This window comes from Macrobrachium rosenbergii, chromosome 8 (assembly GCF_040412425.1).
Source record: "Macrobrachium rosenbergii isolate ZJJX-2024 chromosome 8, ASM4041242v1, whole genome shotgun sequence".
NCBI lineage: Eukaryota > Metazoa > Arthropoda > Malacostraca > Decapoda > Palaemonidae > Macrobrachium > Macrobrachium rosenbergii.
In genome coordinates, this window is record NC_089748.1 from 11,158,103 (window position 1) to 11,176,449 (window position 18,347).

The window sequence follows — 18,347 nt, forward strand, 5'->3', positions numbered from 1 at the left end:
AACGGTAAGGTTATACACTGACGCCTTTCCTCTCTCTCTCTCTCTCTCTCTCTCTCTCTCTCTCTCTCTCTCTCTCTCTCTCTCTCTCTCTCTCTCTCTCTCTGTTTTTATATGTACAGTATATGTATATATACAGTACATACATAAATATACAATACATATATACATTGAATATACATACACACACATACGCGCGCGCGCACACACGCACACACGCACACATATATATAGTACAGTATATGTATATATATATATATATATATATATATATATATATATATATATATATATATATATATATATATGTGTGTGTGTGTGTGTGTGTGTGTGTGTGTGTGTGTGTGTGTGAGAGAGAGAGAGAGAGAGAGATTTAACAAAAGCATCTATTTGAAATTTTTATCTATAGCATTGGCTTCAGCACAAAAAACTCCTAAATAATCATACGGAGACCCTGTTTATTATATGAACCAGACAAAAATCCTAATGAAATTAAAACAGCATCGACGACAGTCATTAATACTGTGACCAGATTCATGGAGCAAACCAGAAACTATTCCAAAGGAGCCGGGGATTAATATCCAGGTAATTCTTTCCGATATCCTCTCACCTTACCAACGCCCCTCCCCCCCGCCGCCTGTCCCCATCCACCCCTCGTCTCCCGACCTCGCATAAAATGTCTAAGAGGAAACCAAAACTCAGTTGGCTTTCAAGACCCTCTGATGAATCTATTCCATTTCATCGCAAAAGCTACTTGTGAATCACAGATCGTGAAACCGGATAATAATGACACACAAATAATGAAGCAGGTTAATAGTGTATTTCTCAAGTCATGAAACTGCTGAATGATGAATCAACTATATACTGACTATGTGTGATAATAAATCATCTAGATAATGAAACGGGTTGACAGTTAATAATGAAAGAGCACTATACTAAAACTGGCTGTTAGCAAATCATGTACTTAATGCTATTGGTTAACGATGGATGAAATTGACAACGAACTGAATAAATGAGTAACAGATAAAGAAAAAGATTAATGGAGTCATTAAGCAGTAAAGCTATTTAATAATTTTCTGAGCAGGAGAACAAGCTATTATATCGTATCTTACGTTTTATTCCGAAATACAATCAGATAATCTAGAGAACCTTATATTTTGTAATCACTGTACGTCACTGACTTTAAAATAAATGTACACACACACACACACACACACACACACACACAGAGAGAGAGAGAGAGAGAGAGAGAGAGAGAGAGAGAGAGTTGGTTTCCAGCAGATGTTCACCCGAGATTCATAATGTTAAAATAAGCCGCTGCGCATTCATCATCATGCGTATTCTTTCTTTGAAGTCATATCAGTCGCCATTATTTCACGGTCGATAGATGGCCCTTTCCTTCCGAAAAGACAAACTAGGTGAATAAAAAACATTTCCTTCACTAAAAGAAAATAAGAAACCAATGCATGAAATCCAAAAAAACGCAGTAAAAACATCCGGTATATATAGACATTAAGAGAGAGAGAGAGAGAGAGAGAGAGATGACTGAGGCTAAGACTAAGCGGAATATGTACGGTGCCGGCACATCAAAGGGGGCGCCCGTCAATTTATTTTCCTCTTTCCGACCTTCAAAGGGGAAAGATTAAAGTAAGAATGTAGTAACTAAGAATGTAGGAGATCTCTAATATGAGGGAGAAAGAGCCTTCGTAACTACCAATTCAAGGGTTTAATCACTCGTTAGCATGTTAACTCACGTCGGACTGTGAAATGATTTTGCTACTCTCCACTCTTAACAGGTCGAGAGGCCAGTGACTGCTAAGTGGAATTCTCTCTTTTTCATTTTACGCAAAGTCCTTGCGCTCGTTTCGAAGAACTCCTTCGTTCTCTTATCAAACACACGTTAAGAGTATCGCACAGGAGCTTCACACGTCCAGTTAAAAATGTATAAGAGCATAATGGACTTCTAAAAAGCAATAGCAAAGCAATGGAAGAGTCACACCCAAAATCACGTAAACAAATGACAGAAACAGAGAAACGAATGATGTGTCTGCCTGTTTACTCATTTACCTAATACACCACACCCACGTATACACACACACACACACACACACACACATATATATATATATATATATATATATATATATATATATATATATATATATATATATATAATATACATAAGGGAGAGTAGTTATAAAAATACCTAACAAGTATTCGCCATTCCATTCGATTACAATGAATTAATACTTTTTCATTTTTTGCTTCCGTGGTGTCAGAGTTGTTGATATCTGAAAAAGAATCAACCCAGTCCCCACCCACAATAAATGCAAAAAAGTAAAATGAATCAATATAAAATAAGGGAGAGAGAGAGAGAGAGAGAGAGAGAGAGAGAGAGAGAGAGAGAGAGAGAGAGAGAGAGAGAGATAGTATACTTTCATAATAACAAGCATTAGAGTACTATTAATGAAGTATCGTGGATGATGATGATTGAAATATTGATGATGATATCTACGAAGAGGGGCCAAGGGAAAGAGAATGAATGAGAATGAGGGTGAGGGTGAGGATGAGGGTGAGGGTGACGGAGAGGGAGAGGGGAGGAGAAAAGTGGGGGCTCAGGAATGATAGGAGAGAACGTGGACGGAGGAGGACAAAGATAAAGCAGATAAACAAACAAATGAACTAAGAAACAAACATGGAAGAAAACTTCAAACGAAGATCTGGAGGCGGTTTCTTTGAAAGTTTCGCTCAAAGTCTCCCACTAACCACAAAGACTTCTCTGTTTTTATGAAAAAGTAAAACATTCTTTTATCTTATTAGCGGGAGTTTGGCTACAGTTTTCAGTTAATCCCCACAATTCATTTAAACATGTTTTTTGCTGAAAATCAAAAGGAATCACACCACAAACAAACACATAAATCACGTAAAACAAGAGAAAAGTTAAAAGCCTCAAAAAACAAAAATTCAAGAATAAAAGTAAAATATTAAGTATAAAAGTATTAAACTTTAAATATAAATTAAAAAGGAAATACTGAAAACTGGGGAATTGTGGGGCCTGTACAACCTCATGGCTAAGAAATCCTAGGATTCTGAAGTACGAAAATCCGTAAAATAAAAAAATTGCGAGACAAAGTTCTCTCTGTCGACATCTGTCTGCTGCAAACGTTAAAGGAGCAGCAGAAGAGAAACAACGCATCGTACATGGAATTTACATCATCTGGATAATCCCACGTTCCTCGTAGACAAGTTGAGAATATTTTCGTTCGTCTCAGGCAAACAATAAAAATGCCCGACCAGTAATTAATCCCAGCCAATCCGGATAAGGAACAAAAAAAGATTCAATAGATCTTTCTTACTTCCAGTAAACAACAAAGGACAAAAGAATACATCGAAGGGGAAAAGACGAGGAAAAGGAAAAGCACTTTCCTTAGGGACTCGACATAAGAAAAATCCCGATATTTATAATTAACTCTGGAAGTTGAAGCTGCCTCCTTCAAGGGGAGGTCATAAATATAAGGAAATGGACATGAGATGGAAGACTTCTTCCCACCACACTTGGGAGTCTTCTTGTCTATTCACCATCAAAGGAAATAAGAAACGGGAAGTTCAAAGGCACAGATGAACGGAGAAAGAGCACAGGATCAAAACCAGCAACAAGGAATTTGCTCTTGACATTAGGATAAATGCTTGATGCCACAGCTATAAGTTTGCTTGGGTTTCGAAATGTACTCCCGCACTTACATATTATATATATAGGCTATATATATGTATGTGTATATATTATACATATAAACTGCTTGTGTGTATGAGAGAGAGAGAGAGAGAGAGAGAGAGAGAGAGAGAGAGAGAGAGAGAGAGAGAGAGAGAGAGAGAGAGAGAGAGAGAGTGCAAAAGATGATTATAAAATTCTTGAGTCAAATAAGATAAAGAGATGATTTTAAAAAAGCCTACAATAAAAAAGGCAAGAGATTTCTAAAATGCGATCGAATATTAGCATAACCCTGATTTACAACTGAAACTTCGTGGCACAAATAAATTGTTGAAATTCTCTCTGTTCATACAGGAACACTGGACACAGAAGAGAGACCAAATGGGATGAATCCGCATCATTCGACAGTCGTATCCTCCCACCAATGGAGATCGCTCGTTCACTGGTCACTTGTCTACCTTTGATCTCGCTTCTAATTCATGAATTACATTTAATGAGCTCACTGGGCTGGAGAGAGAGAGAGAGAGAGAGAGAGAGAGAGAGAGAGAGAGAGAAACGATTAAGATTTAACGACAAGGAATTACGTGATGCAACTCATTATCGCTTCTGATTGTCACAACAGCGTTCATAATTGCTCGTCAAGTCAAGAACACTATCAAACAAACAAAAGCAACCGGAAAGCAGAAGCATTCACAGAGCTACGTTCGTTCGCTTTCAAGTTGGCAATATGTTCATGCCTCGTTACTTGTCGGTCAAACTTTCCAAGGACGATAATGATTTCACAATAGTGATGATTATTTATACTGTGCATACATTCATTTGCGAGACAAAACAGGTCTTTAACTTTGCATGCAGTTGCCAACAGAGTAGAATGCCGATATATAAAAATAAAAAATTTAAAATCTATAATTTATATATATATATATATATATATATATATGTGTGTGTGTATGTATATATATATATATATATATATATATATATATATATATATATATATATATATATATATATATGAAGTTTAAAATATGCATAAAAGACTGTTTACATGACAAAATCATGTTCTTTTGCATACCTGATCAGCCATAAGGTTACAGCAAAATATATATCAAGCTGTTATTGACACAAACACACACACACATATATATGGGGGTGTGTCTCTGTGTGTGTGAGTGTATATGTAGATTCTACATACACATACACACATATATATGTGTGTGTTTGTGTGTGTGTATGTATGTTTGTGTGTGTATGTGTTTGTGTGTGCGTGAAAATAAGAAGACATGCAAATCACAAAAGGACATACATGTTTTAGTGCTGAACTAGACCTTTTGTTTACTAATACCAATAGGACCTACTATAATATAAAGCCACATACAACCAGCACAATTCTTTGGCCAGAAGTTGTGAGTCCGCAATTTTAGTTGAGGACTGAGAGCATTTCATGAGCATCTCTCTCTTCTGTTCAGTCATTACGCAGTTTAAAATGGTTGCTTGGATGGTGCAGTAGAAGCAGGGAGGGTGGAACAAATAATTGCATTAGTAACAAGAATCCAACCTTCGCTCCGTCTTCATCAGACGACAGACAAAAAACAAGAGTGAAATTCTAAATAAAGTCAAGAAGGCCCAAAATAAGCTGAAAGGCTGACAGAAATCAGCCGTAAGCGTAAAAGGAAACCGAGTGAAAGAACAAACAAGAACGGAAAAGGAGGGAGAAGAGGGGAGGGGAGGGGGAGGGGAGAACTGGGAGGCAGGAGCTTCGGTGTTTAAGCAAGATCAATAAGCATATGATACCTGATACAGAGAAGTGTTGCAGGATTAGGAGGCGGATTAAACACCAAGTACAGGGGATCACACACCACAGACGGCGACTGCCGCCGGTCACGCCGACTTTGTACTTGTGATGACAACGGAAGGAGCTCACGGTGAATTCCTTTCTCTTTCTCTCTCTCTCTCTATATATATATATATATATATATATATATATATATATATATATATATATATATATATATATATATATATATATATATATATATACACTGCATATGTGTACATAGGTACACATAAATATATATATATACATACATATCTACACACACACATATAAGTAGTGTATATATATACATACATATACATATATATATATATATATATATATATATATATATATATATATATATATACACATATACATAGGGGCAATGCCACGAAGGAAAAAGAAACAATGGAGTACTACAAGGCAAGGCCTTTCGACTTATAGTCCTCTGCGTGTGTGTATCTATGTACATATATATGCAGTATATACGTTTATAAATATATACACATATACCTTTTTTTAATAGTCGAAATTACTATTTAACTTCTTCGCAACTCAGTAGGACAAGCACTAACCTCAATTTTACCAGCTAGCGTGGGTTCGAGTTCTTCTTTGGAGGGGTGGTAGAGCTTTCGACTGGCACGCTGTTGGCCCAGCGTTCGACTCTCCGAACCGCCAATGAAGAATTAGAGGAATTTATTTCTGGTGATAGAAATTCATTTCTCGTCATAATGTGGTTTGGATTCCACAATAAGCTGTAGGTCCCGTTGCTAGGTAACCAGTTGGTTCTTAGCCACATAAAAATAAGTCTAATCCTTCGGGCCAGCCCTAGGAGAGCTGTTAACCAGCTCAGTGGTCTGGTTAAACTAAGATATACTTAACTTTTTAGCGTGGGTTCGAACCACGGGAGTAAAGGGTTGTATCATTTATTTCCCATCTGAATTTCAAGGATTGAAATGATAGGCGTAAATCAGGATACCTAGAATTGTAGAGGCCACTGTGGCTATTACACACATTATATATATATATATATATATATATATATATATATATATATATATATATATATATATATATATATATATATATTATATATATATATATATATATATATATATATATATATATATATATTATATATATATATATATATATATATATATATATATATATATATATATATATATATATATATATATATATATATATGTGTGTGTGTGTGTGTGTGTGTATGTGTATACTGACGACCTAATATGTTAATGTACTACTGCCACAGAGGTGACTCTGTAACCAATAATGAATTTTTGTATCACTAGACGAAACCGTTTCATACTAGTGCAACCGTCAAAAGTCATCTATAGACAAAGGTGAAAACAAGCTGCCCGAAGGACCAGCGACTACAAACACAGTCTACAGCAAACAAAACAGAAACAATACCAAAATACCGATCTTCCAAAAGCGGCTTTCAAACATCCACAGAAACTTGGCAAAGAACAACAAACATAAAGAAACAAAAACATGATGAGCTGTACTCGAAGCCTGCTTCCAATATGCATCCTTGACAATCATCATTTTTATGTTTCTTGTCTCTCAACTTTTTGCTTTTGAATACTTTTTTGGCCTTGCATCAGTGATGTGGACATCAAATTCACCTTCCCTCAATGACAATAATCATGATGCTGTACGTTACTGTTCGTATTGTTTTTCTCACATTTAATAATAATGATAATACAGCTAATATTTCAACAACAAAAACTGCAACAACAATAATAACAATAACATCATTTTTACCATCGCAACAGTAAGAATAGTCTTAAGAGCAACAGCAATATTCTAATTTCATCTACTTTCCGCCTCTTTCGCCTTGACAATTCTCACCATGAGATCAGCCTTGAGTCAGAACATCCTCTGCTTGATGCACCTGGACTGGCTCAAAGGCGAGATGTGATTTATGACAGCCATTGTCCGACCTTCCGTCTGTTTGTTTACTTACATATTGAGCATACAATTCCACATTTGTTCAATGTATGCTCATACACTAATATATATATATATATATATATATATATATATATATATATATATATATATATATATATATATATATATATATATGTGTGTGTGTGTGTGTGTGTGTGTGTGTGTATGTGTGTGTGTATTATTATATAAACCTGTTCATATTCACAAGAACCATTTCACTGACTTGCCTTTTCAAAAAGCGTTAGTTTACAACTTGACCAATCTTTCACAGAACACGGGAATTGGACAATCTTTCTTTTCATTCTATTCACGAGGCTTAGACTACAATGACATAAAACTCCTTTATCTATTAAACAATTTACAAAAGACATCTCAACCAAGATTCAGACGACAACAACTGTCTTGAAAGCAACACAATGCCTCTTGAGGTAACGTACCACTGCGTACGTTAGCTGTCAAAACAAGTTACGATGATGATACATGGGCATAAAATCATTCGCTTTCTGCTCGAATAGTATACCTAAATAAAAAAAAAATACATCTTACTTCCATATGAATGTTAGCGAATGCTGATAACTTCAGCCATACACTAAACTCATACAGTGTTTATGTAAACTGTCCACACAAAACTGTATTCATAGTCTTCAATCAATCCTTCTAAACAATTAGGTTTCATATGATGCTAGTTATTCACTACTTGTGGGATCTGACGTTCATTGAACAAAGAAACAAAAGAGTGACAGTAATAAAGCTTCAAAGTTTCAAGAAATTAACTCTCACACACGTGTATATGTATATGTATATGTGCGCAAGTAAATTATGTTTTTAAAAGTGTAATTCCACTTCTTTCGTTATCAATAAAGGAAAAGCAACCAGAGAGTGAATGTTCGATATTTTTTAAATGTTACAAAAAGTGTCAGTGGGAAACTTTCACTACTTCAAATACGTGCAATACGTGAAAATAATAATGATAATGAGAATTATAATAACATACAATTATAAAAAAAGACATTAAAGCCTTTCCTAACAGGATTAATAATAAAAAGAGCGGATCTCTTGGCATTAACTTCATCAAAGACACAGAACACGAAAACCTGGCAGACTACAAAACATGTGGGGTACAATGTAATCTATCTTATACAGAAGAGAGCAAAATAAACATTATGTGTTGGACTAGAAAATCACGGAAACAGGCAACTCACGCACCAATAAAATACAGCTGAAAGAGATGGTGGTCGACCAAAATACAATTTTAATATGAATATGTACCTCTGAGCCACAAACGTTAATCCACAAAACATTTCACGGGATTCTTGCAAGCAACATTTTCACTCTCTCTTTTCTTGAATCATTTCCTTCCAAATGGAAGCCAGACCTAGAGAAATGTTTCTATTTCGATTGTACAACATTAAAAACAAACTAATAGAATTATGTCGTTGTTTAGCCGCCAAACACTCGCCCTGAACAGAAGAGAAAACCATTATAACCTTCAGAATAACAATCACAATTACAAATGTAAATTTTCCATACCAAGTATAATCACTTCGATTGTTTATGCAAGAATTAAGGAACACCTGGCACGCACAGGAATAGGGTATCACACACACACACACACACACACACAGCACAAAGGTCTTCGTACTTAGGTATAAGTGACCCAATCCGAAACAGAAAATTTCTTTTATGGGAATCATGTTAGTAATCATTCAACTCTTCATAGGATAGATATCAGTAATGATTATCACTTCTTGTTTTATGAGACGTTCTCTTTCCTTCATGTCAGTGTGTCACCGGTACACATATCTCTCTCTCTCTCTCTCTCTCTCCTCATCTGTCTGTGTGTGTGTCTCTCTCTCTTATTCAAGCTGCGACCCACTTGTGGCGCTCTTAACGACGGTTCTCTCTCTCTCTCTCTCTCTCTCTCTCTCTCTCTCTCTCTCTCTACCTTACACACATGCATCTTACGGTATCGCCCAGACACAAAGAAGGCCTGTGGTGTCCGAGGAGAACCTCCGATTACATCGATCTTACTCTTCCAGCTCTTCCTAGCGAGCATCCTTCAGGAGGCGAAAGGTGAAAGAGCTACACCGACCGACAGAAAAGGAGGCGCAGAAGACCGGGGACAAGGAGAAGGAGAAGGATGTGTGCGAGAAAAGGCGCAAAGATGAGGATGCTAAGCATCATCCTTACCTGAAGGAACTTGCCCTCAGCAGGGCCAGCGGTAGCCAAGGGCGAAAAAGCCCCCCACACAGTTAGCTCCTGCTCTGTGTACTTGCCGTGGCGGTCTTGTATGGGTACAGCCACAGTCACCAGGGCCCGGCGCCCCCCCGTGGGTGTTAGCCCCTGGGTGACCTCCGTGGCTGTGACCTGAGCTATCAGACACAGCAACACGGCACAGAGCCCCGCCGGGGTTGGGGAGGGCAGGAGTGTGTGGCGCGAAGCACTCATCAGCGCGCACAACAACAACCACCCACCATCACTGACACAACCACACTGAAGTCTTCAACTCTCTCACTCCCTACCCTACCGACCTTCCAACCCCCGCCTCCTCCCGCTGGCACTCAACAATTCCCCCAGCAGGGCGCCCCGGCACTACGCTCTCCTCTCCCCCTTCAATCTCACCAAGGGTCCCCTTTCCCGACCGGGGCGGCAGCGAAAGCTCACGCACGTACGCACAAACCTCCCTGTACGCATAGTTGGAACGCACATGACACGGGCACGCAATAATGGAGACTCCATATTGTCTATTTAAAAAGAAAAAAATAAGAGGGCGAAAAGCACGCTGCATCATCTTAGCCTTACAAGAGTGCTGTAATTAATGCCAGATGCGCACGCTCTTCATGCAAGCCAACACCTGTGCACACAAGCAACGACAGATGTGCAACGCTTTCAATAAACACTGCATTTCTCGCCTTTGCAAAGTTGGCTCTATAATTTCAAAACCGTCAATAGTAGAGATCAATTTAAAGAACGTGTATACAGGTTTCAATATTAAATACCATACAAGGATTTTTAAGTGCGGAAATACAGATTGTAATGCGCGCGCAAACACACACAAACGTTTACATACATACATACATTACATTATATATATACAGTATGATATATATATATATATATATATATATATATATATATATATAATATATATATATATAATATATATATATATATATATATATATATATATATATAATATATTTACAGTATATATATATATATATATATATATATATATATATATATATATATATATATATATATATATATATATATATATATATATATATATATATATATATATATATTCGGCGATAAACCGTTATTGTCAATTACAACACCCGCACCATTGGGATCAACACTCGACTAAATAAACCACTTTCTTAGTTCTCACGGCTGTAGGAGGTTAAGGTCCTTACTGTCCAACACCTCTTTCACCCCTTTTATTCAACCCCTTCTGGGTGTTGCTCTCCTCCGGAACACTTCTGAACTCTTCTGTTCTTTCCAAGTGACGGAATCATCTCAAAATATTATGATCCGCCTTGTCACCTATGCTGAGCTTATTACCACTTACATAATCCACATTTCTCACCCTATCAGACCTTCATACACCACATATACGACGCAGCCAGATCATTTCAAAAGCTTCCACATTTTTCACTCATTCTCATTGTACATCAACACTTCATTTCAGTAAAGGAGGCTTGGCTTAACAATCTATTCATACACTCCCATATTGGATTCCATAAACGATTTCAGTTTCCTCCCAAGCTTTTATACAGACCCTATTCAATGGCTCACCAGTGTCCTAGGTTAGGTTAAGTGCATTCTTGTATTGCATTCATTTGTGTTTTTCCTTTTCAAAAAACCCGCATTTCCACTGTAGGCCTCTTGAATTGTATGATATAAGGGGGCGTTCAATATTTCTAAAACTATTCGTTTGCTAAAGAAATGCATGTCAGAAACATTCAAAGCAGACATAAAAACATGAGAAAATGTTGTTATCAACTCTAGAATATGATGAAGTTTTACAGTAAAAATTTACCAAATGTGTTAATAATTCAGAACACGAAACCAGAACTTCTATTCAGACTTAATTAACAGCTGTTGGAGAGGCACATGCCCTCCAGCCTCAGAGACTACGTGTTGCCAAGACACGTGGAAAAAGCAGCAATATGAAATACAATCAAATGTATCAGCCATGTTTAAAAATCTAAATTTTAATGAACTCTATAAGGAAAAACATGTAACAGGGGATATAAATGACTAATAATGCAATACCATCTGAGCATCTGGCAGTGAAGGATTCTGAATTCGTGCTGCTACGAAATGGCTCATTTTACCTAGCACTTACCAATATTCTTTTCTTTAAACCTGAACTTGAAGAAATACTTAAGGTCATATTTTTATTTTTATTGATTTTCTCAACATATAAAAACTACTCATTTTATGTTTTTTGTGTTTTTAATCTTATCTGAAAGCATCTTAAGTGGTCTTATAATATGCTTCATCAAATTTCCTATGAATACAGTAAATGTGAATTAAAAAAATAATAAATTTCAAGTTCTAACAACAAATTAAAATGCAAAGTTAGTTTCTCGATGGCGAAAGTTTCTTTGTTGCCTATGAATTTCAATTCTTTTTAAGTTAGGTAAAGTGTTATTTTAAACCATAATCATATTTCTGGCCTGAAATTACTATAGGATTAGGATTTCCTATGTATTAATGCATGCTTGGAGCGTTTCTGACGTTCATTTCGCGGGCAAATGAGTAGTTTTAAAGATACTAGACCTCCCCATTACATCCTTACAGTTATAGGGAACAGTAGTGGGAAAGCGAGGGTTTTTGGGTCGGGGAAAACACAAAGCTTCTGAAATAAAAGGATGTATCTAACTTAACCTAATCTTGGGCAACGATCCTCTCCTAATCAGAGAGGCTTTGCCCCCTAGACCTCCCATCTTAACTAACCAATCGCACTGTAAAACACAACAATAGAGTGGCTGCCTATCCAAGCCACCCCAAATCCAACATTACCTAGTGTGGCTGGGCCCTAACCAAGCCCTTGGGGCTTCATCCTCCTCTGAATCCCCCACCACTTCATCGAATCTAGGGCATTGTAAAATAAAATAAATAACAAAACTGCGACCCAGCCAAACCAGTAAATCTTACCTTTAAATCATAATCATCCCAGTGTTGAAGATATGATTTTTTTCTTTGTTTTAATGTCTGCTGTGATAATTTCTGATGTTCGTTTCATTAGCAAATGATTTTTTTTTTTTTTGAAACTCGACCCCCTTAAATCTAACAACTAGGGGGGCATCAGTGGAGAAGCATAGTTTCTGGGTAGTCAAAACAAAAAAACCAGTGAAAAAACTCAGATGCATTTAACGTAACCCAACTAGGGCGCCAGGTCCTAACATGGCAAGTAAAATAATACCTTCACACCCGTGGACCCCTTAACCTAATTAAACTAGAGCACTGTAAATTAAAAAGAATAGTGTTTTGACCTAACCTAAAATGCCGGGTCCCTGCCTAATGGGGGGAGGGGTTTCATAGGCCCCGGAATCCCCCCACCTAACCTAACCTCAGGCACTGAATAAGTCTGCTATCTAACCTAAGGCGGCTAGTCCTTGCCTGACCTCCCATTAAAATAACCTAGAATGCCACGCCCTTACTTGCCTTAATGCGTGATGCTATTTTAAAACATTCACTAAACCTTATCTTAATCACAATCAGAACTTACAAAATTAGGCTACCACCATTTTGCATTCCCCCCACCCAACCACCCAAAAACACTGGTCTCTCACTATGGTCCTCCTTAATTGTAAGATAAACAAGTAAAAAATGGGCCCAAGTTTCTTCGTAGTAATCGAGTTTTCTGTAAACCCGCTACAGAGTATAATCACCGAAAATGGATCTATCTTTCGATGGTCTCGGTATAATGCTGTATGAGCCACGGCCCATGAAACTTTAACCACGGTCCGGTGGTGGTTATCCTATATCGTTGCCAGAAGCACGATTATGGCTAACTTTAACCTTAAATAAAATAAAATCTACTGAGGCTAGAGGGCTGCAATTTGGTATGTTTGATGATTGAAGGGTTGATGATCAACATACCAATTTGCAGTCCTCTAGTCTCAGTAACTTTTAAGATCTGAGGGCGGACAGAAAAAGAGCGGAAAGAAAAAAATGCGGACGGACAGACAATGCCAGCACAATAGTTTTCTTGTACAGAAAACTAAAATGGTCCCAGTATTTTTAAATTTCTAATTTGTTACTCCCATGAACGTCAGATACGTTCAAAACCCACAAAAGATAGAAAATCAAATCAACCGACGTCATCCAAGGAACACCACTGCTAAGAACTGAAGCCATATTTTTCAATGTCTGAATTGCAAAATCCCACATAATTGGCGAAACTAAAAAAAAAAACAAATTCTGGTTTTAGTATTTTCCACGTACCCACATTTCCAAATGAAAATAACAAAGAACATTCCAAATACACTACACACCCTACTCCATAATCTAATGGGGGTGGGGGGGTGGGGAATCCAGTCGGGAGCCCAACTCGCGTGACTGTCAAAACATGATCAAAGTACTTTTGAAAAAGTCCAAGTGGGTAACAGCATTCCTCGTTAAATATCTTGGCAACATGAATCTGCAGTAGATTTTGGTATGATTTTCGTATTAAGCATACTAGCGACACTTAAGGGGAAAAGAAAAAAATACAAAGGATTGGCATTAAAAGCAAAATAATACCTTAGATTTTACCATTATACAAAAAACCATGGATTTTATCAGCACTTAATTACAAATTAACGTAAAAAGTCTTTTGAGAAAAATCAACTTGAAGTTTGATTAACCTTTGCACCAATTCAAATTGCGGTAATTCTAACTATTAGCTCCGCGCCTGTTTTTACCTTGGAAACTGGTTTTTTATTTGTCTGTTGTCGGCCAACTGGAATGTCCCTTCGCCGTGTTTAGTACTGTCGCCGGGGGGCGGGGGCGGTGACCATACGTTAACAAGTTATTGCACTTGCCGGACGGGGTATGATTAACCGTTCCAAACAGACGTATCCGTGCTCTGTCTTGTGAAGATCGCGTATGGAAACCCTTTGTTGGATGGACTTCAGGGGTTAATTACAGGTTAATTACACTCATGCGACAAAAACTGAAGGTAAATCCATAATTAGCAACCACAACACTAGAAAAAGTCAAGTTAGAAGGAAATCGCCGCCGCGGAGCTATTACTTAGATCTACCCAAATTGCTAATGGGAGACTGTATTCAAATAGCTTTCCCCACCAAAATATGAGTATTCTCAGCAAATACTCTGCAATACTAAATGCCTTTTGAGCACTTCAAGAACCACATTATGTAGTTGGAAAAAATCATTCCCTTTACTTACCTTCATCTCCATTCAGACTTTCCTAACCTCCCAGGAAATATCTTGTCGGCCTCGTTTGATAAGTTTTAAATGGAGTGCCCTTCGACTTTCATTACACTTCTATTTCTTGAAATTTCACTTTGACATTCTTCACACCCAGTACATATACACAATCGAAACCAGGCCGCGAGTTCGTCGGTGTAACTCTTCCACCGAAGGGACAGTCTTCTGACGAGACTAGAAACTGAAGATGTTTGTCTTTTCACGGTCCAACTCACATTTTCTTCTTCAAGTGTTTACGCAATAACACTAAACTTTGGTTTTTGTGTTCACTTTATCACTAGGGATAACAACACAGCCACTAGTTCCACCTTGGTCGAGAGATCATTCTGGAATGAAATTAACTCGTGGCTTACTCTCATTTACCTCTAAATTTTTCTTTACTTCGGATGGCTAATCTTCTCCCAACTTCTTAAGATACCTGTTCCTCTTGTTGACAAGCATGCAACGGAAGTACAGAGCATAAAAAGTACTATAATATGTTAAAGTTCAGTAAACACCACTGAAGTATGGCGACAGGCGAGAGCAAAACTTTGAACAGCCATTGAATGAAACTGTTGTAGGTCGAAGCTGTAAACTGTCCTCTGGATGGAGGGAGATAGTGTGGGTAGTCCTTTTAAACTGATTTAAAGAACAAAGGAACGCGCAAAAAAAAATCGTTTCTGGTTTAAGTTGCACACTGAACTACGCGAAAATGACGATAGTTGCACCCATTAAATAGATTTTTCCTCGTGTTTATTTACAGCAAAAAACTATATCTTCAGTGGATAAAAACTTCAGATAAAAGAACTACATATAACTATGCATATTTCTATATATTAATGATCGTGATCGAGACATACAAATAGCTTAAACTTATCACTAAATTAGACTTTGCACAAACGAAACGATTCAAGTCTCAGAATGTTTCGCTCATGATTAGGAGACTATGAGTATGGATAGTCATCATAATTCTTTTGTCTCGATTTTCCCATTCAATAAAATTTATTTTTAAATATTTCAGATATCCTTTTCGATCTGTATAAATAATGGATTTTCGTGTTTTCCTGATGTTCGGGCTTAAAGAAAAGAATATACTGCTATGTAAAACAAATAATTTCATGGTTTTAATGAGCTTATTACTGTCAAAGAAGGTAAAATGCTGATTTCTGTAATAAAGTTCAACTCATTTTCATCGGATTTCATATTGACCTCGGCAAATGATAGGGAACATAAGGGGAAAGAATTAGGTATCACTGAATAGTCTTCATTTAGCTTGTGTGGCAGACTAATAGAACTGCGTTAATGGTTCAGCAGATGGCTTTATTGCATGCCAAGCAATAATTATGCAGTGCTTCCATCCAATCTGCCTGTGCAAACGGAAAGGCAAAACATTTTATAATAATGCCGTAGAGTAGAGACCTAATTCTAAAATCAGAATGAAAGGTATTGACCAAAGGACGATTTCAAGGATAATTCTATGCTCTCTCTCTCTCTCTCTCTCTTTCTGATATAGACCAAGAAATAGAATTAATCTATTAGTAAATGTCTGACTTCGGAGACGAAGTTGCTCTCTCTCTCTCTCTCTCTCTAATTAGTGTTCTGTATACCAGCTATTACATTTTAATCAAACTACTTGTTGTTGTAAAGAGAACTTATATGACCGGAACCAGTAACATATATAGACCTAAAAGAAGGTTTTTTCTGCTCTCAGTATGATTTCCAGTTTTATTCCCATTGAATCTGATGATGGTATATATAACAGACAATGAAATAGTCCTAGATTCAACGGAGAGTTCTCTCGCTCTGATGTCATCATAATTTCTTTCATTAATTTCCTTGTGCGCAACCAAGCAGTCCCACCAATGTCACCATCTTAAATTTCATTTCACTGTCTAATGTATCTTCGTAGCTTAGTTTTTTTCTTTTATTGTCAATTCTGCCTTCGTTCACTTCCCTCTGGGGATCGTTGTTTTTATTAATGCCAATACTAACAGGCTTTGGTTCATCGCTGTTGAATTCAAGACAAACAAAATATTATCATCTTTGCGGAACGAGTAAAACGGCTTCTGTTTTCAATTATGAGATTGATTGACTTTTGATGCTGAATGGCGTTAATTTAACCCAAATGAATTCAGTAAGTATTTAGACGCAATACGCTTAGGTATTAGTGACTGGATATATAATTAAATTAAGTAAAGATAATGACTTTCCAAGTGTTGCTGTTACCACTACACTGAACAGTGTCAAGATGTAATGTGATTAAAAAACTTAACTCACTTTTGTAGATAACTGCATATACGCGTCCACACATACACAAACACATACATATGTATATGTACCATGTACATGTATATATAAGTATACATACATACACACACACATATTTACACATGATAATACACGTACAGTATATTTACTATTTACCATACCTCCCAATAATATATATATTTATTTCTCTGTCAATACGCGCCATGATTTGCCCACAGAAGCGTCATTATTCCACAGTACCTCAATATCTAATCATTACTCATTTAAATAAAAAAAAAGAGGTAGGGAAAACCGGCGAGCACAGAAAACAAAGCGCAGGGCGTTTGGGCAAGTGCAAACAATAAGAGAAACTTAATGATTAATTTCGATTTTATTAAAGCATAAAAAAATGTTAACATTCAAATTGTTGTTCTCCAGCTTTGTCTTCAGCAGGTGACTTGCGTCATTCAGCGCTGAAACGGAAACTGATATAAAAAGGTTTTGCAGGTGTAACAGGAGAAAAACCTCGCAGGTGCATTATGAATCAATTGTTGGAGAGGGTGGAAAGTAAGATAGAAGAAAATATGAGCGGGGGTACAGTAAATGGAATGAAAGGGGTTGCAGCTAGTGGCCGAAGGGACACTGCATGAGGTACACTGACGGCACTTCCCCCCTACGGTGTCCTTTTGATATTAATCTATGGCACCGTTGTTTAATGAGCTCACTGTGCCGCTGCATGCTGTAAGCGACGCCTCGCAATTCGGGCCTTCCCTCCTTCCTTTGCATGAAGAGACTAAATCACCCACCAGGTTCATACTAGACATGCAGTGAATTACAAGTCTTGCCTTCTCTCCTCTTCTCTTCCGTGCGGTTCAACACAGCACAGGTTTCCAGAAGTTTTATTCCTGTTGTCACTACATTGTGGGTGGTCTTATCTTCCAAATCCTGCATTTGAATCATTATAACTTCACATCATGCTTGGAACTCAAGTTTTTGTTTTTGTTGAGCACGCTGGCGTGTCTCATTCCATGGTTTTTTTGCTGCTTGTCTCCATTATTTTTCTTTGTTATATATCTTATCTGTTGTTATTCAGCTTGTTGTTTTTCTTTAATATTTCTCTTTCATAGTCTTCTTCACTTCTTAATTTCCTTTTCTGTGCTGGGCTGC

General features: G+C 37.1%; 1 protein-coding gene across 4 annotated transcripts in view; it reads right to left on the bottom strand.

Annotated features, from left to right (window-relative positions):
- Nucleotides 1-18,347, bottom strand: part of LOC136840602 (E3 ubiquitin-protein ligase ZNRF3-like) — a 714,205-nt gene that overhangs the window by 119,157 nt on the left and 576,701 nt on the right. Inside the window, exon 1 of one of the 4 annotated variants that reach the window (XM_067107281.1) lies at nucleotides 14,913-15,536. The exons of 1 other annotated variant lie outside the window; for it this stretch is intronic. In XM_067107281.1, coding sequence (XP_066963382.1) covers nucleotides 14,913-14,924 — 12 coding nt within the window. In that variant the 5' untranslated portion in view covers nucleotides 14,925-15,536. Of the gene's footprint in view, nucleotides 1-9,695; nucleotides 10,102-14,912; nucleotides 15,537-18,347 lie in introns of those variants that run through there. 2 more of the 4 variants (XM_067107280.1, XM_067107283.1) reach the window with 2 other exon arrangements.